Source organism: Rana temporaria, chromosome 9 (genome assembly GCF_905171775.1).
Source record: "Rana temporaria chromosome 9, aRanTem1.1, whole genome shotgun sequence".
NCBI classification, from domain to species: domain Eukaryota; kingdom Metazoa; phylum Chordata; class Amphibia; order Anura; family Ranidae; genus Rana; species Rana temporaria.
This window is the reverse complement of record NC_053497.1, coordinates 7192756-7215368: the sequence shown is the minus strand read 5'-3', so window position 1 is coordinate 7215368 and position 22613 is coordinate 7192756. Positions and strand designations below refer to the sequence as shown.

Sequence of the window (22613 nt, the reverse complement as noted above, 5' to 3'; positions counted from 1 at the left end):
CATATCTTAATGTAAATGAGAAGCAATATAATAGGACTGACCTGTAGGCATTTTACGGGGGGTCGGGGGGGAACCCAGGAACCCAGTCAATATATTTTTAAGGAGGTCCTGCTATTTATAGCACCTAAAATTTTTATGTTTGAAGGGTTTTATATTCCAAATACCCTGACTGGTGTCTATGACTACTGACCCCTCCTCCTCCTCCCACCCCGCCCCCAAAATAATAAAAAAATACATAAAAGGAAGTATGTAAATATACTCCATTTTATACTTTGCAGCATAATCATAATCAGGTCATAAGGTAGATTTCTAAAGTAATTAAAGTCCACCTAAATCCCTCAGAGCTCCAAGCTCTGAATTTTTCCACCATCTTACTCCGAGGAAGGCATGGGGGAAAGGTTAACAAAGTTTCACTGTCATGTGATCAGGTTGCTTGAGTATCTCAGTATTGTACAAGTCTAGGGCATGGTTGACGCGTATGATTTCGCTATTGGTCAACTTCAATCGGTGCTTCAGCATACAGGAGAAGAGGTCTAGCTGCGGCTTTCCCGGAGCCGTCGGCGGAGCTAGGCGGTTGATGCGCTCCCGGATGTCCAACATGAGCAGCATGACCGACGACGAGGAATAAAACTGCCCCACTTGGGAGTAGGACTGGTTGACTTGCTGGACGGCGCTGCGTAGGAGATCCGGGTTGAACCGCAAGCTATACCCGTACAACTGGATTTCCGATATTTTCACGTAGAACTGCCGTTTTGTAGGATCCGACAGGTCAACCGGACCTTGGCCTGTGTCGTTGCGCAGGAGAGAAGGTAGACGCGAACGGCTGCGTAGGTAAATGTGCACAGTTTCGAAAAATGTCTTCCAGCGGTTGCCCAGTAGGAGAGTCCAGTTATAACACTGGCTGTTTTGAAGCCGTGTCTTCTCCCATCTTGGGTAACCGTGTTCGCCAAACGGCATGCTCCACCCTTCCGAGTGGCTCCCACTAAACGGGTTGACGTACACAAAGAAGCTGGGATCCAAGGTCGTGTTCCGAGCCTGGCAAATGCGCATGGACATCCCGATCACCATGTGGATGAATTCCACCCGATTTTTGTTACTTTTTAGGGTGAGCGACATTCTTTTCCTCCAACGCGGGTCGAAGTAGGTGTCTAAGCGGATTTCGTTGCTAATGAACGTGGTGTGCACGTGGAGACGGGAGTCCATTTTTTGCAAGAGGTAGCGGAGCTCCTGATCCTGGAAGTCCAGCTCGGTCTCCAGGCTCATGAACTGCTCGCTGCGTTCGGAATCCACGTTCTGCGCCTCGCAACGGCCGCGGTATAATTTGTATCCTTTGTTGCAGGAGCCGCAGAGCGAGATGTTGGCCATGCTGCACATTGCGCAGCTTTGGTTTCCTCCTATTATGCAGGGGATTGGTCGTTGACAAAGCATGCTGCCCCCGTGGCACACGCAATTCCGTTGGCTCTCCAGAAACGTGCCCCAGAATCCGTTCTCGTTGCAGTAAAGAAGCGATTGCACTCGAGCCAGCCACTGTTGAATCGTTCTGAAATGAAAGAATTAAGTGTACATTACTGAGCCTCTCGGAAATGTTTAAACATAAAATTTCAACAGATTGAACGTGTGCAAATATTATGCTTGAATGCGTCAAAGACTCCGAATAAAATGGCGAAGCTTAAATAACCTTTTCGACAAACATACCGGTATGGAGTTTAGAGCAAGCAATAAGAAATGATTCTTTAAAGAGCGTGAAGTCGATGAACGGAAATTTTAGGGCTGGGTTTTGTGGACCAGATTAATGCGACAGAAAGTTCATTAATCAAGTGATGGCAAGAAACTGTATAGCAGTGGTCCCCAAACTGAAGCGTGTGGGCCAGATGTAGCCCTTTGCTTGCCTTTATCCGGCCCCTAGGGCACTATTCCCCCACTGACACCAAAGATTGGGCACTATTCCACTGACACCAAAGACGAGCATAATTCCTCCCACTGATACCAAAGATTGGGCACTATTCCACTGATACCAATGATGGGACATTATTCCTCAGATTAATACCAATGATGGGACACTATTCCACTGATACCAATGATGGGACACTATTCCACTGATACCAATGATGGGCACTATTCCTCAAATTAATATCAATGATGGGACACTATTCCACTGATACCAATGATGGGACACTATTCCTCCCACTGATATCAATGATGGGACACTATTCCTCCCACAGATAATTATGGGGTACTATTCCTCCCACTGACATCATACATGGGGCACTATTCCTCCCACTGATACCAATGATGGGGCACTATTCCCCCCAATGATACCAATGATGGGACACTATTCCTCAGATTAATACCAATGATGGGGGCACTATTCCTCCCACTGATACCAATGATGGGACACTATTCCTCAGATTAATACCAGTGATGGGGGCACTATTCCTCATATTAATACCAGCGATGGGGGCACTATTCCTCAGATTAATACCAATGATGGGGGCACTATTCCTCAGATTAATACCAGTGATGGGGGCACTATTCCTCCCACTGGTACCAATGATGGGACACTATTCCTCAGATTAATACCAATGATGGGACACTATTCCTCCCACTTATACCAATGATGGGACACTATTCCTCCCACAGATAATTATGGGGTACTATTCCTCCCACTGACATCATACATGGGGCACTATTCCTTCCACTGATACCAATGATGGGGGGGGGGTGGCTCCCCTTCAGGCCACCTGCCCCCATCTATCCTTTAGAATGCATGTGCCTCCACTGTGGGGACGCTCATTGTTTAGTGTTAGGACCTCAGATTACAGGGAGCCTTGGCGTTTGCAAATGCGTGCGTACAAAACCCCTGTTTTTAACGCATACTGTTAGACAGGTTAATTTGGTTGTTCTGCAGGCTGGTCGGTAAGGAGGCTTGGTTTTTCCCTGGGCATTCCCCAGGTTTTGTTGTTAACCGCTCATCTTTCCCCCTCTTCCCTCAGCCCCTAACATATTTGGTGTGTTTTTTTGTTTTTTTTCTTTTTCCTGGGAGTGGGTACCTCTTGGTGACCGCGTTCTGAGCTCAAGGACCAGCTGCTTTGGGGCAAGGGCAGGGGCCCCCCATGCAGCTGGGGCACCTGGGCAGTGCCCAGGTGTGCCCTCTCATTAAGACAGCCCTGAGCTACGCCAACAGTGTAGCACAAGCCAGCGGGGACTCTTTTCTTGCTGCCCCCCTGCAAAGGGCTGCCCTAGGCCTGGGCATTGTAGGTCTAGGCCAGGATACAGCGCTGCCTGTAGGTTAGGTGCAGTATATACAGTCAGCAGGTTAACATTGTGCTTCTTATACATGCTTCCCTAGGGAACAAACCATCGACATTTAGAAAGATTCCGAATGATGGTAATGTGGTCGCACTGCTTCTGATAATGACGATGTTGATTGCAGCGGTCAGAAACTTGCTAATAGAAGGGTTCAGACTGGCTGAGTGACAGAAGGTGACTTTAGAACTGGCACAGAGAAGGCTGGCATGGGTGACAATGAGAACCGTATTAGGTGCACGCACCGAAATGTGTCCCCGGTTATTATTTCAATACGTTTTCCTCCTAGATTTAATAAGATACAAAATATTCTTCTATGCAGCTCCTGTATACAGTACGTGTGCGAATCAGTGACAGGTCGATTTTCGGAACAGTTTGCGTTGTACAGTTCATTATGTGTAATTATGTCAGATTTTTAAATGTGTGTTTTTTTTTCTGGCTCAGCATGTCAGAACGTTCATTCCTCCATGCTAAATCTTATCATAGTGAATTGAAGCCTAAGGGGGGAAAAGACCTTTTTTTTCCAGGTGCTAAATTATTTTTTGCCATTTTTTCCAAAGTAGATATTTACGTCATGGTCACCTGTCCACAAACGGTCGTTTGTGTGTGAGTGTTTATGTATACATAAAGGCCCGGATTCACGTAGCACTTACGCCGACGTATCTCGAGATACGCCACGTAAGTGTCAATGTGCGCCGTGGTATTTGTGCGCCGCACCCACAGAACTACATACGCCTGAAAATAGGCTTCCTACGACCGATGTAACTTTCCTATGCCGTCGTATCCTAGGCGCATATTTACGCTAGCCGCAAGGGGCGATTCCATTGATTTACGATTCAAATATGCAAATGAGGGAGATACGCCGATTCACAAATGTACTTGCGCCCGGCACATTCATATACGCGGTTTACGTAAGTCGTACGTCCGGCGTAAAGTTAAGCCTCATAAAGCAGGGGTAAGTCATGTAAAAGTATGGACCAGCCGTCGTATTTTACGTAGTTTACGTAGTAGTACGTGAATAGGGCTGGGCGTAGGTTACGTTCACGTCGTAGGCAGTGATTCGACGTATCTTAGGGAGTATTTCCGACGTGATTCTGAGCTTGCGCACTGGGATGCTTCCACGGGACAGCGCATGCGCCGTTCGTTCGGCCCATCATTTGCATGGGTTCACGCTTCATTTAAATGGATCACGCCCACTTCCACCTACTTTGAATTAGGCCGGCTTACGCCAGCGAATTTACATTACGCCGGCGCAACGTTGGGAGCAAGTGCTTTGTGAATACTGTGCTCGCCACTCTGCGCTACGTCGGTGTAGCGTATATTCAATACGCTACGCCGGCATAACTATGCGCCGAGGTACGTGAATCTGGCCAAAATGTACAGAATGCCAGGGATGGGTCCCGGGTGGATTATTAAATGAATGGATGGTCCCAAGATTATGAACTACTTTCAGTCATTATACATTGGCCTGGGCGGGAACCCTGTTGTTCCGGGTGGACGTCGCATGACGTCCTCCCCAGAACGTGCCTTGGAGGGCTATGCTTGTAAACAATGAATGGCTTTGTTTCATGTCATGCATTGTCTACAATTGTGTTTCTAGGTGTGATTGGTCTTATTGATCACATTGGACAGACAGGGCCAATCACAGTGCATCTGTACCATGTGATTAGCTGTGGCCAATCACATAAGATCACATGACAGTTGTAAACAAAAGGCTTCTTTTCATGTCATGCATTGTGTACAATTGTGTTGATAGGTGTGATTGGTCACAGTAATCACATGGTACAGACAGGGCAAATCACAGTGCATCTGTACAATGCGATTAGCTGTGGCCAATCACAGCTAATCACAACAATACACACTTTCATTCAGTAAAAATTATAGATCACATGACAGTTGTAAACAAATGGCTTCCTTTCATGTCATGCATTGTGTACAATTGTGTTCATAGGTGTGATTGGTCACAGTAATTACATGGTACAGACAGGGCCAATCACAGTGCATCTGTACCATGCGATTAGCTGTGACCAATCACAGCAGATCACTTGACAGTTGTAAACCATGAACGGCTTCCTTTCATGTCATTCATTGTGTACAATTGTGTTGCTAGGTATGATTGGTTACAGTGATCACATGGTACAGACAGGGTCATTCACAGTGCATCTGTACCATGCGATTAGCTGTGACCAATCACAGCTAATCACAACAATACACACTTTCATTCAGTAAAAATGTTTGCTTATAGCAGTGAAATCTTCAGTCTGGTAACACTGTATTGCTCTGGTCGCAGTATGTAAAAAATATGTAAAAAATATATATATTTCTCTCGTCCTTTTTATGTTCCTTTCCGTTTTTTTTGTTTGTTTGTTTGTTTTGTTTTGTTTTTTCTCTCATTCTTTCTATGTTCCTTCTCTTTACGAGTCTATTTCAAATGACTTCTTTCAATTTTATCTTCTTGTCGCTCTTCTCTTTTCCATTCGCTCTCCTTAGAACATAACATTCGAAGATCTCGGGTACGATCTCTCATTCAATCTGCTATATTTACCAACCTCTACAACAAATGAAGATCGAAGTTTTTTTTAATTCTGGTTTATGATATTGTTTGCTTGACTGTTATATCTCCCAAGAGAGAGCGTTTCCTTCCTCTGTATCCGCTTTATGTTGTACTTGTTATATTTGTTACTTACACTTCAAAAAATTTCTAATAAAAAAAATTGGGGAAAAAAAATGTCATTTGTTTCACAAAAAACAAGAATATCGGTTCTAGTATGGAATGTTAGGAGCTCACCAGAGGGCTCGTTGGATTCGAATCAAAAGTTATTATTTATTTTTTATTAACTTACACAAGTCGCTCAGATTTCACATGTTGGTAGAGGAACTCTTCCTCTATAGCAGCCTTTCTCAATCTTTTTTTTAACCCAAAAGGAACCCTTGAAATAATGTTGGGGAACCCCTGCTAAATCTAATTTATTAGGGGGGTCAATAGAATTAGGGCACCTTACAATGAGGAATGCTCCCGTTTCATTGGTGGTCAGAATGCCACCCTTGCAGCCAGCCAAAAAGATCTTTGGTATCATGCCACAGGCTCTGCCACGTGGGTTTGGACCCAAAACACTGCAGGCATCTTTAGATGGGAGGTCAATGAGCCACGGGTCAGGGAACCCCCTAGCAACCTTTGGAGGAATTCTGGTTGAGAATAGCTGCTCTATAGTAACTTCTTCTTCTTCATTGCAGGTAAATACAGTTGAACCTCGGATTATGAGCATAATCCGTTCCAGGAGAATGCTCGTAATCCAAAGTACTTGCATATCAAAGCAAGTTTTCCCACTGAAGTCAATGGAAACGAAAATAATTTGTTCCGCATTCACTTCAATGGGATGCAATACCGAATGCGGCCAGAGGTGGGGGGCGCCAGAGAGCTCCAAAAATGTCCGAAAAGGCTCCAGGACGCTCCAGCTTGTTTCCTGCGCCCCCGTACCTCAGGCCAAATGGGGTACTGCAGGCCAATGTTCGGCTTTTCTCGGCTCCTGCGCCCCTGTACCTCAGGCCAAATGAGATACTGCAGGCCTATTGTCGGCTCTGCTCGGCTTCTGCTCCCCCTTACCTCAGGCCAAATAAGGGAATGCAGGCCTATTTAGCTTAAATTCTGCTTGTCTTGCGAGTCAACACTGGCAAACCGAGTCAGAATTAAAAAAAAAAAGTTGCTTGCAAATCAAAATGCTCTCAAACCAAGTTACTCTTAAACCGAGGTTCCACTGTAATGGATTCCAAGCAGAAGCAACATGCCGACATTGAGTTGTTGATGGAGGGGTGTAGGCTGTCTGACATCCAAAGAAGGCTACAGAACGTTTATGGAGATTACACCATTAACCAGAGTCACCAATGGCAAGACATTGTTTATGGAGATGACACCATTAAGAAGAGCAATGTTTTGCCATTGGTGACTCTGGTTAATGGTGTAATCTCCGTAAACATTCAGTAGCCTTCTGTGGTTGTTGGACAGCTAGCACCCTATTTCCTCAACAACTCAATGACAGCATGTTGCTTCAGCTTGGGATCCATTTTTTACCTGCAATGAAAAATAAGAAGCAATGTGCTGTCATTGAGTTGTTAACGAAGGAGGGGTGCAAGCTGACCGACATCCACAGATGGCTATGGAATGTTTATGGAGATGACACCATTGAGAAGAGCAATGTCCTGTCATTGGTAACTTTTGTCAATGGTGTCACCTCCATAAACCTTCTGTAGATGTCAAACAACCGGCAGCCCTCCTTCATCAACAACTCAATGACGGCATGTTACTTCTTCTTTTTCATTGCAGGTAAATAATGGATTCCAAGCAGAAGTAATGTGCCATCATTGAGTATTTGATGAAGGAGGGTGTAGTCTGTCTGACATGCAAAGAAAGCTACAGAATGTTTACGGAGATGATTCCATTGAGAAGAGCAATGACTTGTCATTGGCGACTCTTCTCAATTGTGTCATCTCTGTAAACCTTCTGTGGATGTTGGACAGCCTGCACCCCTCCTTCATCAACAACTCAATGACAACACATTGCTTCTGACAGAAACCTGCTGTCAATTAGTTGTTGCTGAAGGATTAGTTAACCACTGACAACAGCTACCAATGACAAGACATTGCTCTTCTCAATGGTGTCATCTCTATAAACATTCTCTAGCCTTCTGTGGTTGTTTGGACAGCCTGCACCCCTCCTTCGTCAACAACTCAATGACAGCACATTGCCTTATCTTTTCAATGCAGGTAAATAATGGATTCCAAGCAGGAGAAACTACTACAGGCAGGTACTGCTACTGCTACAGAAGGTTGCAGAATGTGTCATGTCCGTAAACATTCTATAGCCTTCAGTGGATGTCGGACAGACTGCACCCCTCCTTCATCAACAACTCAATGATGGCACATTGCTCCTGCTTGGAATCCATTATTTACCTGAAAGGACGAAGAAGGGATGCAGGCTGTCCAACAACAAAAGGCTGCAGAATGTTTATGGTGATGACACTATTGAGAAGTGAAATGTCTTGTCATTGGTGACTCTTGTCAATGGTGTCATCTCTGTAAACCTTGTGTAGATGTCGGACAGCCTGCACCCCTTGTCAGGTCACCTGTGGCCAGGTGACAAGTGCACCCCGTGGGGGTCAGGGATGCACCACAGGGTAGTGTACCCTATAGCCGACTGCTGCGATCAGAGAGGAAGCAAACCCAAGATCGCCCAGGGCGCGGAGTCCAAGACCCAGCATTGTGTTCACCAGAGCCTCTAGTGGTTAGGGGTTGCCTTCGCCGCAGCTGGATCCAGGTCGCGACCCCTGGAATCCCCTAGGTCACGCTCCGCAGAGAGAGAGGAAGCAGCAGGCAGGACAAACGGTAGTGATGGGTAAGCCGAGGTCAGGGCAACAGGCAGACTAGGGTAACCGAGGGACAGGCAAAAGGTCAAGGGCACAGGCAAACAGGAGAAGTCAGGGACGAGCCAAAAACAGTACACAGGAAGATAATCGTAGCACACTGCAGACAGGAACTTGAGAAAACAACACTGTTGAACAGCACTGCAGGCCTGTAGTGCAATGGTAATATAGACTTCCTGGGATGGCCTGGGTGGGGCCATACAGGAAGGAGAGGAAATAAGAAGGTAACCAGAGCAGAGTCAGGCCTCTTAATGGACAGATGGAAACGGGTAAGCTGCCAGACTATTGCATATATCCATGACACCCCTCCTTCGTCAAGAACTCAATGAGGGCACCTTGCTTCTGCTTGAAATCCATTATTTACCTACCTACAATGAAAAAGAAGAAGCAAAATGCTGTCATTGAGTTGTTGATGAAGCAGGGGTGCAGGCTGTCCAGCATCTACAGAAGGCTACAGAATGTTTACAAAAGATGACACCATTGACTGGCGTTTCCAATAACAAGACATTGTTCTTCTCAATGGTGTCATCTCCATAAAAATTTCATAGGCCTTCTGTGAATGTCAGTCAGCCATTACCCATCTTTCATCAACAACTCAATGATGGCATGTTGCTTTCCCTTGGAATCCATTATTTATAGTACCTGCAATGAAATTGGGTTGATGACAAAAGAGGGCTGCAGGCTGTCCAACAACAGAAGGCTACAGAATGGGGGGGCTTTAGCTTGTGAAAGGAACAATTTAAATTTTTTTTTAATAAACAGGAAGCCGGCTCACCTTTCTCTGGGTAACTGGTGGTTGGGATTGTGTTTGCAGCGCAGGCTCAGGCTGAACAGCTTCCTCGCCGTGTGCTGCATCTTTTGCCGTTGGACGTCTAGAGAATTCTGTAGCAGTTTGTAACGACTTTGCAGTTCCCAATCGTTCCCCCAGTGCTGGTGAATGGCTCCGATGCTCAGGAAGTGGCTGCTGGGTAGGCGCCTCATGAAAGATTTAAATTCATCTGCAGAGGAAAATAAAAAATGAAATCAGTATTGATAACACTCCTTAAAATTGATTAAGGAGAAACTCCAACATTACTAGCAAAAATACATTTTTTAAGCGGTATTAAACCCAAAAGCTCTCCAGTAGATTGTATTGCATATGCAAACACACCGCAGACCCACAGGCCAGGAAACTGGCGGGCATCAGTGCCATTTCCTTGAATGCACAAGATCATGCCATTGGCCACCTGGGATGAGTGATGTGAGCCACACGACAGCATATATTGGACTATAATAGTTTGGACTTTGAAATCAGGGCCAGGGCAAGGGGTGGGGAGAAGGGGAAACTGCCCTGGGCGCAATGGTTTATTGCAGGGATGGGGGCTCCCTGACCCTAACCCTAAGGGAGGGAGTGGGGGGGAGCAGTTTGGTATCTTTGCCCTGGGCGCTGGATGACCTTGTCCCAGTACTGCTTGGGATGGCTCAGGAGGTTGTATTCTCTATAATGTAGATATGAGACATTTACAAGTTGAATTGCTTTTAGACTAATAGCAATATAAAGAAGTCATGTTTTATTAACAGTGTACTCAGTCCAAAAAAAAAAAAAAACGATTTAAAATTATGCCTATTGCAGCAATAAAAATGGGATGGATGTTTTAACTCTTCTCTGCTCTATCCAAAACAATCATAAAAAGTTTTGGCCGGACATAGACTTCAAAGCGACTTTGTCAGAGCCCTGAATAAAAAAGTTCCCTTAAGAAGGAGAAAGTGAATACTTATCTCCTGAAGAAGTCTTCCCCTGCATCAGGGCAGTGCTTGCAGCAGGCGCCCTACCCTGGTCCACAGAACGACTTCCTCAGGAACTTCTGGGAGCATCTAGGAGTGCTTAGCTCCTGTGTTCCCCAGGAGTTCAACACTCCCAGATGGTCCACAGAAGATGCCCTAGCCTTCTCAGATGGTCCACAGAAGATGCCTTTCCCATCCCAGATGGTCCAAAGAAGATGCCCTTCCCAGATGGTCTATAGAAGAAAGTGAATATTTACCTCTTCAGGAGCTGACCCTTCTGGAAGTGTTGAGCTCCTCTAGAGCGGGGATAAGCAATTAGCGGACCTCCAGCTGTTGCCAAACTACAAGTCCCATCATGCCTCTGCCTCTGGGTGTCATGCTTGATGCTGTCAGAGTCTCGCTATGCCTCATGGGACTTGTAGTTTGGCAACATCTGGAGGTCCGCTAATTGCTTATCCCTGCTCTAGAGGTTCCCCAAGAGATCAACACTCCCAGATGGCCAACAGAAGATACCCTTCCCTTCACAGATGGTCCACATAAGAAAGTGAATATTTACCTCCTCTCTTCAGGAGCTAAAACTTCTGGGAGTGTTGATCTACTGTGTTAGCCAGGAGATCAACACTTTCAGATGGCCAACAGAAGATGCCCTTCCCATCCCAAATGGTCCACAGAAGATTCCCTTCCCATCCCAGATGATCCATTGAAGGAAGTGAATATTTACCTCACCACTTCAGGAGCTGACACTTCTGGGAGTGTTGATCTACTGTGTTACCCAGGAGAGCAACACTTCCAGATGGTTCAAAGAAAATCCCCTTCCCTTCCCAGATGGTCCACAGAAGACGGTGAATATTTACTCCCAGATGGTCAATAGAAGATGCCCTTCCCAGATGGTCCTCAGAAGATGCCCTTCCCTTTCCAGGTGGTCCACAGAAGAAAGTGAATATTTACCTCCCCTCTTTAGGAGCTGACACTTCTGCAAGTGTTGAGCTCCTCTGTTCCCCAAGAGACCAACACTTCCAGATGGCCAACACTTTCAGATGGTTCAAAGAAAATCCCCTTCCCTTCCCAGATGGTCCACAGAAGACAGTGAATATTTACTCCAAGATGGTCAACAGAAGATGCCCTTCCCAGATGGTCCACAGAAGATGCCCTTCCGTTTCCCAGATGGTCCACAGAAAATGCCCTTCCCTTCCCAGATGGTCCACAGAAGATGCCCTTCCCTTTCCCAGATGGTCCACATAAGATGCCCTTTCCTTCCCAGATGGTCCACAGAAGATGCCCTTCCCTTTCCCAGATGGTCCACAGAAGATGCCCTTCAATTTCCCAGATGGTCCACAGAGAATATTTACCTCCCCTCTTCAGAAGCTGAAACTTCTGGGAAGTGTTGAACTCGTTCAACTCTTCCCCAGGTGATCCAACACTCCCATATGGCCAACAGAAAATGCCCTTCCCTTCCCAGAAGGTCCACAGAAGATGCCCCTCCCTTCCCAGATTGTCCACAGAAAATGCCCTTCCCTTCCCAGATGGTCCACAGAAGATGCCCTTCCCTTTCCCAGATGGTCCACATAAGATGCCCTTTCCTTCCCAGATGGTCCACAGAAGATGCCCTTCCCTTTCCCAGATGGTCCACAGAAGATGCCCTTCAATTTCCCAGATGGTCCACAGAAGATGCCTTTCCCTTTCCCAGATGGTCCACAGAAGATGCCCTTTCCTTCCCAGATGGTCCACAGAAGATGCCATTTCCTTCCCAGATGGTCCACAGAAGATGCCCTTCCCTTCCCAGATGGTCCACAGAAGATGCCATTCCCTTTCCCAGATGGTCCACATAAGATGCCCTTTCCTTCCCAGATGGTCCACAGAAGATGCCCTTCCCTTTCCCAGATGGTCCACAGAAGATGCCCTTCAATTTCCCAGATGGTCCACAGAGAATATTTACCTCCCCTCTTCAGAAGCTGAAACTTCTGGGAAGTGTTGAACTCGTTCAACTCTTCCCCAGGTGATCCAACACTCCCATATGGCCAACAGAAAATGCCCTTCCCTTCCCAGAAGGTCCACAGAAGATGCCCCTCCCTTCCCAGATGGTCCACAGAAAATGCCCTTCCCTTCCCAGATGGTCCACAGAAGATGCCCTTCCCTTTCCCAGATGGTCCACATAAGATGCCCTTTCCTTCCCAGATGGTCCACAGAAGATGCCCTTCCCTTTCCCAGATGGTCCACAGAAGATGCCCTTCAATTTCCCAGATGGTCCACAGAAGATGCCCTTCCCTTTCCCAGATGGTCCACAGAAGATGCCCTTTCCTTCCCAGATGGTCCACATAAGATGCCCTTTCCTTCCCAGATGGTCCACAGAAGATGCCATTTCCTTCCCAGATGGTCCACAGAAGATGCCCTTCCCTTCCCAGATGGTCCACAGAAGATGCCCTTCCCTTTCCCAGATGGTCCACAGAAGACTGTGAATATTTACCTCCCCTTTTCAGAAGCTGAAACTTATGAGAAGTGTTGAACTCCTCTGTTCCCCAGGAGATCCAACACTCCCAGATGGTCAACAGAAGATGCCCTTTCTTTCCCAGATGGTCCACAGAAGATGCCCTTCCCTTTCCCAGATGGTCCACAGAAGATGCCCTTCCCTTTCCCAGATGGTCCACATAAGATGCCCTTTCCTTCCCAGATGGTCCACAGAAGACCGTGCATATTTACCTCCCCTCTTCAGAAGCTGAAACTTCTGGGAGTGTTGAACTCCTCTGTTCCCCAGGAGATCCAACACTCCCAGATGGTCAACAGAAGATGCCCTTTCCTTCCCAGATGGTCTACAGAAGATGCCCTTCCCTTCCCAGATGGTCCACATAAGATGCCCTTCCCTTCCCAGATGGTCCACAGAAGAAAGATTCTGCCCACAATCCCAAATCGCCAGATGTGAATGGGGGCCTCAGTGGTTGGTGGGGTCAAATAGACATTCGATTCAATGAGAAAATTTAACAGCGAGGGGAAAGGCAACCCGTTCCCTTCCCAGATGGTCCACAGAAGATGCCCTTCCCTTCCCAGATGATCCACAGAAGATGCCCTTCCCAGATGGTCCACAGAAGATGCCCTTCCCTTTCCCAGATGGTCCACAGAAGATGCCCTTCCCTTTCCCAGATGGTCCACAGAAGATGCCCTTGCCTTTCCCAGATGGTCCACATAAGATGCCCTTCCTTTCCCAGATGGTCCACATAAGATGCCCTTCCCTTTCCCAGATGGTCCACAGAAGACAGTGAATATTTACCTCCCCTCTTCAGAAGCTGAAACTTCAGGGAGTGTTGAACTCCTCTGTTCCCCAGGAGATCCAACACTCCCAGATGGTCAACAGAAGATGCCCTTCCCTTCCCAGATTGTCCACAGAAGAAAGATTCTGGCCACAATCCCAAATCGCCAGATGGTTGGTGGGGTCAAATAGACATTCGATTCAATGAGAAAATGTAAAAGCGAGGGGAAAGGCAAACTTTTCTTGAGTGCACATTTTTCTAACAGCGAATGTCATTTTTCCTTCAGGGAAAGTCCTTTCCTTCCAAAATCAAATGTGAAAAGCAAACCAAGTTTTGAACGGTGTTTGTCACTCCATCGCATGTACAAATAAATTCACATTCATTTTTGGACGAGCGTTCTTTCAAAAATCGACTAGCGTATGGCCAGCTTAACGCTCACCTTAGCGTCACCTTAGCTATTTTAATCAGGCCTCGGAAAACCAGCGCATTCCCAGGCATCTCCGTCATTGGCGAGACTTTACTGCTCATATTCCTCCAGCCGCGCACAGTAATAGGTTCAATAGGAAAACACATGGAAATGAGAAATTCAAAGAAAGTCGCCGTATTGTTTGTTTACCGCTGTGCCAGTTAATAACTTCACAAAAAAAAAAAAAGTCTTCGTAACGCGACTCATTCCAAAGTAATTATCCCGAAATAAAGGAGCAGATCGCGTTATGTTCGCCGACATCACCGCCAGCTTTTTGAACGCCGAATCCTTTTAATGCAGAGGCAACCTTTAATTTCGTTTTACATTCAGAGTCAACATTTGTTAAAGTGCATGTCAAGGTAATTTTTTTTTAAGTTTTGGATGGAGGAGTACCGGGGTCAGATCTGCTGCCAGGTTTTTTGCTTTTGTTTTTTGTTTTGTTTGTTTTTAACTATTATTTTTTGCGCAACAACTAATTTTTTTCTGTTATTTTTTTTGTAAATAAGTACGTTTTCTTCTTTAATTACAGGCACAGATGAGGTGGCAATGATGGGCACCGATGAGGTGACACTGATGGGCACTAATAGGCGGCACTGATGGGCACTGATAGGCGGCGCTGGTATGCGGCACTGATGGGCACTCATAGGTGGCACTGATGGGCACTCAATTGGCGGCACTGATGGGCACTCATAGGTGGTACTGATGGGCACTCATAGGTGGCACTTATAGGTGGCACTGATGGATACTTATGGGTGGCACAGATGGGCACTGATAGGTGGGCACTGGGCATGGATGGGCACTGAGGGGTGGCACTGATGGCATTGCTGGGCATCACTTGTTTATCCCATATTGTGCCAGTCAGTGCCCATGTCGCCAGTCAGTGCCCATTTGTGGGCACTGATTGGCAGCTATTGTTATTTTTTTTTATTTTTTTTATTGTTGCCCCCTTCCCTGGTGGTCCTGGCGGCTTTCATGGTGGTCCAGTGTGGGCATCCGAGGGGGACTGCGCTGATAAACAATCAGCGTAAACCCCCCTGTCAGGAGAGCCACCGATCGGCTCTCCTCTACTCGCGTCTATCAGACGCGAGTGGGGAAGAGCCGATCAACGGCTCTTCCTGTTTACATCGTGATCAGCCATGATTGGACACGGCTGATCACGTGGTAAAGAGCCTGATCTTTACCGAGATCGGAGATGCAGGGTGTCAGACTGACACCCCGCATCACCGATCGCCGTGCTGCTGCTGGACGTCAATAGAGGTCCAGTCAGGATAACCCAACCACTTCCCGGACGTCAATATACTATTGACAGGGCGGGAAGTGGTTAACCACCTTCAGCCCAGGAGGATTTGGCTGCCCAAAGACCAGGACATTTTTTGTGATTCGGCACTGCGTCGCTTTAACTGACAATTGCGCGGTCGTGCGACGCGGCTCCCAAACAAAATTGGCGACCTTTTTTCCCCCCACAAATAGAGCTTTCTTTTGGTGGTATTTGATCACCTCTGCATTTTTTTTTTTGCGCTAAAATAGAGCGTAATTTTTTTTTAAAAAGTTATATTTTTAACTTTTTGCTATAATAAATATCCCCTAAAAATATATAAAAAAAATGTTTTCCTCAGTTTAGACCGATACGTATTCTTCTACATATTTTTGGTAAAAAAAAAAAATCGCAATAAGCGTTTATTGATTGGTTTGAGCAGAAGTTATAGCGTCTACCAAATAGGGGATAGTTTTATGGAATTGTTATTATTTTTCATTTTTTTTACTAGTATGGTGGCGAACTGTGATTTTTATCGCGACTGCGACAATATGGCGAACACATCGGACACTTTTGACCCTATTTTAGGACCATTGTCATTTATACAGCGAACAGTGCTATAAAAATGCACTGATCACTGTGTAAATGACACTGTCAGGGAAGGGGTTAACCACTAGGGGGGTGATGAAGGGGTTAAGTGTGTCCTAGGGAGTGATTCTAACTGTTTGGGGGGATGGGCTACGAGTGACACGACACTGATCACTGCTCCCGATGACAGGGAGCAGTAGATCACTGTCCTGTCACTAGGCAGAATAGGGAAATGCCTTGTTTTCATAGGCATCTCCCCGTCCTGCCACTCTGTGAGACGATCACGGGCACCCAGTGGACATCGAGTCTACGCACCCACTGCAAATTCAAAGGATGTACAGGTTAGGGTGCCCACGTGTCCCGGATTACCCGGGACTGTCCCGCAAATGACATGTCTGTCCTTGGTCCCGGGACCTTCATTCTGGGACAATACAGTGTCCCGGAATGAAATCAAGGTCACAGTTAACCCCTACTAACTAGTAACTACATTTCCAGAACTAGTTGCCAGGGTTGGCGCTGCCTGGCGTCTTGTAACCAGTGACAATTTACTCTCAGACAGTGAGACCGGGAGCGAGGCCTGTACCTAGTGCAGCACTGCTGTCCCCACCCACCTCGGCACTTCCTCCTTCTCTGGCGCCCAGCGGCAAGCAGCAGGGACTGGTGTGATCTTCACTCTCCAGATAGCGACGCCACTCCTTTCCTTCTACGCACGTGGCTCATGCAGAGGGAGTGGTAGCAGCACTGCATCTGGTGGCAGGCTATGGGTGGCAAGTGGCACTGCATTTGATGGCAAGTGGCACATTCAGCCGCCAAATTCCCCATCAACCCTGAGGCTATATTTTCCCCCCGCCCTGTCCCTGAATGGCAGTTTGGAAATGTGGTCACCCTAGTGCAGGGACGTCCCTTTGCGCAACCGTGCGTGGTAAAAATTATTTTTAGAATTTGTATTTTTTTTATATTACTGTTATCACCACAATGGTATTGGGTGGTCAGGGCTTTTTTTTCCAGGGGAAACATGGTGGTACGCAGTCCTGGCACCACCAGTACTGAATGTAGTTTTTCGCAGGGGGGTGCTTGGGCTTGCTGGAGGGTTTATTGATACCGGGGGGAGCCCTATTGTTTCTGTGGAGGAGCTACTGTTGAAGGGGGTCACTATTGTTGATTGTTGGGGGTCTATTGATTCTTTGGGGCGTTTGTTGTTGCTGGTGGGCCTATTGTTGCTGGGATGGGGGTTGTAGTCTTCCTGGGGGGGGGGGCTATTGTTGCAAGAGATAGGTCTATTGTTGCTAGTTGTGGAGGGGCTTGTGTTGCTCATGGGGGGGTCCATTGTTGCTGTGGAGTATCTACTGTTGCCGAGGGTTTCTACTAGAGTTGTCCCGATACCGATACCAGTATCGGTATCGGGACCGATACCGAGTATTTGCGGGAGTACTCGTAGTCCCGCAAATACCCCCGATACTGAAATAGAATACTTGTCCCAGCCCGCCGATGCCGCCGCAAACCCGTCACCGCAAAGCTGCCGCCGTTAATCAGCGTGCGGGGAACATTACAGCTTTCGTTTGAATAGCTGTATCCCCGCCGCGTATAGACACTCCCCCTTGCGCGGGATTGGACGGATGACCTGTCCAATCCCGAGCAAGGGGGAGTGTCTATACGCGGCGGGGATACAGCTATTCAAACGAAAGCTGTAATGTTCCCCGCACGCTGATTAACGGCGGCACGTGCGGCATCATCAAGGTATGTAGGACATGGCTGCATTATGTGGGGGACATGGATGCATTATGTGGGGGACATGGCTGTAATATGTGGGGGACATGGCTGTAATATGTGGGGGACATGGCTGTAATATGTGGGGGACATGGCTGTAATATGTGGGGGACATGGCTGCATTATGTGGGGGACATGGCTGTAATATGTGGGGGACATGGCTGTAATATGTGGGGGACATGGCTGTAATATGTGGGGGACATGGCTGCAATATGTGGGGGACATGGCTGTAATATGTGGGGGACATGGCTGCATTATGTGGGGGACATGGCTGGAATATGTGGGGGACATGGCTGGAATATGTGGGGGACATGGCTGGAATATGTGGGGGACATGGCTGCAATATGTGGGGGACATGGCTGGAATATGTGGGGGACATGGCTGCATATGTGGGGGACATGGCTGCATATGGGGGGGACATGGCTGCATATGTGGGGGGACATGGCTGCATTTGGGGACACATTTAAAAAAAGTATCGGTATTCGGTATCGGCGAGTACATAAAAAAAAGTATCGGTACTTGTACTCAGTCCTAAAAAAGTGGTATCGGGACAACCCTAGTTTCTACTGTTGCTGGTGGGGAGTCTTTTTTTGCTATTTATTGTTATTGGTGGGAAATCAAATTTTACTGTTGGAAGGTCTATTTCTGCTATTGAGGGGTCTTTTACTGTTAGTGGGTAATCTATGTTCGCTTGTTAGGGAATCGATTGTTGCTGGTATGGGAGTCTTTTGTTTCTTTGGGGTGTCTATTGTTGCTGGGATTGTGGTTGTATTGTTGTTGGGGGCCTATTGTTGCTAGATGGGGATCTAGTCTTGCCAGTGGAAGGGGGGGGCTTTTGTTGCTCATTGAGGATTTATTGTTGCTTTGGGGGGGTCTACTGTTGCAAGGGGTCTGTCTTGTTGCTGGTGGGAAGTTTTGTGTTGCTGTACCTGGTGAGAACGGTAAGTCCAAGAAACATTGCGGTGTGGCAGAAGGAGGGGCGAGGCAACCTCTCCCTCTGCTTCTAAAAGCCATCCAGCAGCTAATCAGATGCTTGGATCACTTTAATCAGAAAGAGGATACAAAAAATAAATGCTGGGGTTATGGCTGATAGATTCAACCACTTCAAACCCGTAACGTAAATGTGCGTTGGGGGTCTTGAAGTGGTTATAAGGGTCTTTGGCAAGCAACCATCCAATAGAAATCCATAGAACTGGTAGACCATTTTTCAACCAAGCCGAGTTCCTTTAAGAGAAGCAGAAAAACCAGTTCCACTTTGTAAGATAAAGGAATCAATTCTTTTCCGAGTCTCCTCTAATGAAAGAAGACTTCAAAGCGTAAATCTTTCATCTCATCTCCAAGAGAACCTTGCTTTGTAAAAAAGGATATTTAATCTTTTTATTGACCGGCTGAAAAGGGAAACCAATCCTGAATAAATGGAATTATCATTGCCTGTCACGTTTAACCAATAATCAATAATGCTAAGTGATCCTTTAAATCAATTTCAAGCAAGTTTGAGTACGAGGGGCATTCAGGGGAGACGAGGTTCGGACTGATTAATATTTAATGCGGAGAAAGTCTAACGGGAGTCTGTATCTGAGAGAAACAAATCGGACCGGGGGATGGGTGGCTGTAGGGTCACTGAGGGACACAGAGGATCTTCAGCAGCGGCGGCTGGTGCTCAAATTTTTTTTGGGGGGGGGCGCAAACAAACTGAAAAAAAAAAAAAACATCAATCGCTGCCACTGTGCCCATAAAGCGCAGCCACTGTGCCCATAAATTGCCGCCATCAAACGCAGCCACTGTGCCCAATTAATTGCCGCTACTGTGCCCAATTAATTGCTGCTACTCTGCCCTATCAAGTGCTGCCAGTGTGCCTATCAATTGCTGCCAGTGTGCCCATCAATTGCCGCTAATTGCCCATCAACTGCTGCTACTGTGCCCAATTAATTGCTGCTACTGTGCCCCATGAATTGCAGCCACTGTGCCATCAAACACAGCCACTGTGCCCATCAATTGCCGCCACTGTGCCCATCAATTGCTGCCACTGCACCCCATCAATTTCCGCTACTGTGCCCAATTAATTGCTGCAACTGTGCCTATCAATTGGCGCTACTGTGCCCAATTAATTGCTGCTACTGTGCCCCATCAAGTGCTGCCAGTGTGCCTATCAATTGCTGCCAGTGTGCCCATCAATTGCAGCTAATTGCCCATCAACTGCTGCCACTGCACCCCATCAATTGCTGCTAGTGTGCCCAATTAATTGCTGCTACTATGCCCCATAAATTGCAGCCAATGTGCCATCAAACGCAGCCACTGTGCCATCAAACGCAGCCACTGTGCCCATCAATTGCCGCCACTGTGCCCATCAATTGCTGCCACTGCACCCCATCAATTGCCGCTACTGTGCCCAATTAATTGCTGCCACTGTGCCTATCAATTGGCGCTACTGTGCCCCATCAATTGCTGCCAGTGTGCCCATAAATTGCCACTAAATGCACATCAACTGCCACTACTGTGCCCCATCAATTGCTGCCACTGTGCCCATCAATTGCTGCCACTGCACCCCATAAATTGCAGCCACTGTGCCATCAAACGCAGCCACTGTGCCATCAAACGCAGCCACTGTGCCCATCAATTGCCGCCACTGTGCCCATCAATTGCCGCTACTGTGCCCAATTAGTTGCTGCCACTGTGCCTATCAATCGGCGCTACTGTGCCCCATCAATTGCTGCCAGTGTGCCCATCAATTGCCGCTAATTGCACATCAACTGCCACTACTGTGCCCCATCAATTGCCGCCACTGTGCCCATCAATTGCTGCCACTGCACCCCATCAATTGCCGCTACTGTGCCCAATTAATTGCTGCCACTGTGCCTATCAATCAGCGCTACTGTGCCCCATCAATTGCTGCCAGTGTGCCCATCAATTGCCGCAAATTGCACATCAACTGCCACTACTGTGCCCCATCAATTGCTGCCACTGTGCCTATCAATTGGCGCTACTGTGCCCCATCAATTGCTGCCAGTGTGCTCATCAATTGCCGCTAATTGCCCATCAACTGCTGCTACTGTGCCCCATCAATTGCTGCTGCTGTGCCCCATCAATTGCCGCCGCTGCGCCCCATCAATTGCTGCTGCTGTGCCCCATCAATTGCCGCCGATGTTATATTTATTTTGAGTTTCAATCCATATTGTTGTGTTTTTTTTTTTTTTTATGGTTTTGTTCTTAAATTTTGAGCTTTCTGTAATTTGCGGCTCATGGTTCGATATTTTTTTATTAATTTTTTGTATATTTATTTTGAGTGAATAGAGGGGGGTTTCAGTCCATATTATTGGTTTTTCATTTTTTATGATTTTGTTGTTAAATTTAGACAGATTAATACTATACGATAAAAATTCATGATCCTAATAATGTAATTATAACCGAATTCAAGTTTTGACAGAGCGGTTGATAATCACACCACCCAATGCTTCTTCAATAATAACTATCGGAGTTGCTGCCTTAACTACAAATCTGAGATCCATATTATTTAAAGAAATTGATTTATAAATTGAACATGTAGTGGGGTCTTTCCATTTCCCTTTGATGTTGATAAGGTGTAAAAAAAAAAAAAAAATCGGAGCAATAAATGTGTTGGCGGATCTAATGAGCCACAAGGAAAAGGAGTGGTTAGCATTCTGAAAATGTACGGTAAGTGCTTCTTGAAATTCAACTGTATTAATTAAACTATTATGGATCACATTGTTCCTGAGATATACTAAGGAGTATTTATATTATCTGCTGGAGTCTGATGATATAATGGAACCGAGAGTTCATCGGCAACGGTCTGCACTGAGAATTTAAAGAAGAGAGAAGAGAAAATAGATTGTTTTTTTTTTTTGTTTTTTTTATAATATATATATTATAAAAAAAAACAATCTTTTTCTTCTCTCTCTCATTTAAAATAAAATTTCAATAAAAAAAAAATTATATAATTTTTTATGAATTTATTTTTCTATTTTTTTTTACTAAATTTAAAAAATTTATAAATGTAAAAAATATGTATGTATAATTTTTCAATTTTGTGTGTGTGTGTGTGTGTATATATATATATATATATATATATATATATATATATATATATATATATATATATATATATATATATATATATATATATATACACCCAAAATGTAAAAAAAAATGTATACATTTATTTATTTTTTACATTTTGTATATATATACAGTATATACATTTATTTATTTTTTGAATTTTTAAAAAATAAATAAATGTGTGTGTGTGTATATGTATATATATATATATATATATATATATATATATATATATATATATATATATATAGATATATATAGATATATATAGATATATATATATATATATATACAAAATGTAAAAAATAAATAAATGTGTGTGTATGTATATATATATATATATAACTGTATTTATCGGCGTATACCGCGCACTATTTTGCCCTGAAAATCAGGGCAAAATCGTGGGTGCGCGGTATACGCCGATACCCGCTTTCCCCCCACGAGTTTGAATACTGCGCCGGCATATACCGAGCGCAGTACACTTGTGTATCTTTGGGCAGTCTCGGCGCCTCTCGCACTGACGTCCTGAGTGTGTGTAAAAGAAAGGCCCCTTTCACATGGAGGCGGATCAGTAATGATCCGCCTCCGTATGCTCAGCGGGGATCGCTCCGTTGATCCCCGCTGAGCCGTCGGATGACAGGGTGGACCCCCACACACTGTGCAGGGACCGCCCTGTCTTTTCTCCACTCTCTCCTATGGGGGGATTGCATGAACATGGACCGTATGTCTGTGTT

General features: G+C 45.9%; 1 protein-coding gene across 1 annotated transcript in view; it reads right to left on the bottom strand.

The window, feature by feature from the left end:
• Positions 1 to 246: 246 nt before the first annotated feature.
• BRINP1 (BMP/retinoic acid inducible neural specific 1) overlaps positions 247 to 22613 on the bottom strand; it is a 291456-nt gene continuing 269089 nt past the window's right edge. The window contains exons 7-8 of the mRNA XM_040322746.1: positions 9499 to 9721; positions 247 to 1540 (exon numbers count right to left, since the gene is read on the bottom strand). Coding sequence (XP_040178680.1) covers positions 400 to 1540; positions 9499 to 9721 — 1364 coding nt within the window. The 3' untranslated portion in view covers positions 247 to 399. The remainder of the gene's footprint in view (positions 1541 to 9498; positions 9722 to 22613) is intronic.